We start from the raw sequence: 789 nt of genomic DNA on the forward strand, positions 1-789 counted from the left end.
GGGGTGGGGGAAAAATTCCCCCCCCCCCCCTCATAGTTCTCCTTTAAACTTTTATATAAAACCTTTCCGTTTTCATTACATAGCTTATCTTATACCTGGTTATGTCATCGCTGAGTCTCTGTGCTTCTCTATACAATGCAGGCAGATCATGGCTGGTGGGAGGGGCTTGCAGAGTGCTTCCTGAAAACATCACAGCACCCTGCCTCAGTTCTCCTCTCACCGGCAATGTCCTTCTCTTCCAGGTTCATCATGGCGGAGCTCCTGCAGACGGAGAAGGCGTACGTCAGAGATCTGCACGAGTGTTTGGAGGTAACGCCTATAACTCGTCTCTGGGTGTCCCCGGGAGGTAAATTGTGGTCTTTTCTTCCTGGGGGTGTCACCTGTGTGTTCCCTTCTCTTCCAGACGTACCTGTGGGAGATGACGAGCGGCGTGGAGGAAATCCCCTCGGGAATCCTCAATAAAGAGCACATCATCTTCGGGAACATTCAGGAAATCTACGACTTTCATAATAAGTGAGTTCCCTGCGTTTTGTGGCCCCCCGGCGTGTCTGATGGGACGTATGCGCCGCCCCTTTAAGACGTCAGGTCTTTGCAGTGAACCCCCAGCGTGTCATATCGATGGAGAGCCGATTCCCATACGCAGATCATTGCACTTCAAGAGCCTGTTGTGTGTCTCTTCACCTCACCGGTTGCATGCATTTTCCAGGCCAGTAGCTCAGAATGAAGCCAGTGGCAGCCAGGCAGCTGGTATTTCCAGCAGCGGTCAGTAATGACCCCCTTCCCCCCCCC

The 789-nt window shown here is 52.6% G+C and overlaps 1 protein-coding gene across 1 annotated transcript in view; it reads left to right on the top strand.

Moving 5' to 3' along the window:
• LOC108800761 (kalirin-like) overlaps nt 1-789 on the top strand; it is a 168658-nt gene that overhangs the window by 151452 nt on the left and 16417 nt on the right. The window contains exons 27-28 of the mRNA XM_018572755.1: nt 243-309; nt 404-513. Of these exons, the coding sequence (XP_018428257.1) occupies nt 243-309; nt 404-513 (177 nt within the window). The remainder of the gene's footprint in view (nt 1-242; nt 310-403; nt 514-789) is intronic.

The sequence above is a fragment of the Nanorana parkeri genome, unplaced genomic scaffold (genome assembly GCF_000935625.1).
Source record: "Nanorana parkeri isolate BGI_ZX_2015 unplaced genomic scaffold, ASM93562v1 scaffold2123, whole genome shotgun sequence".
Lineage (NCBI taxonomy): Eukaryota > Metazoa > Chordata > Amphibia > Anura > Dicroglossidae > Nanorana > Nanorana parkeri.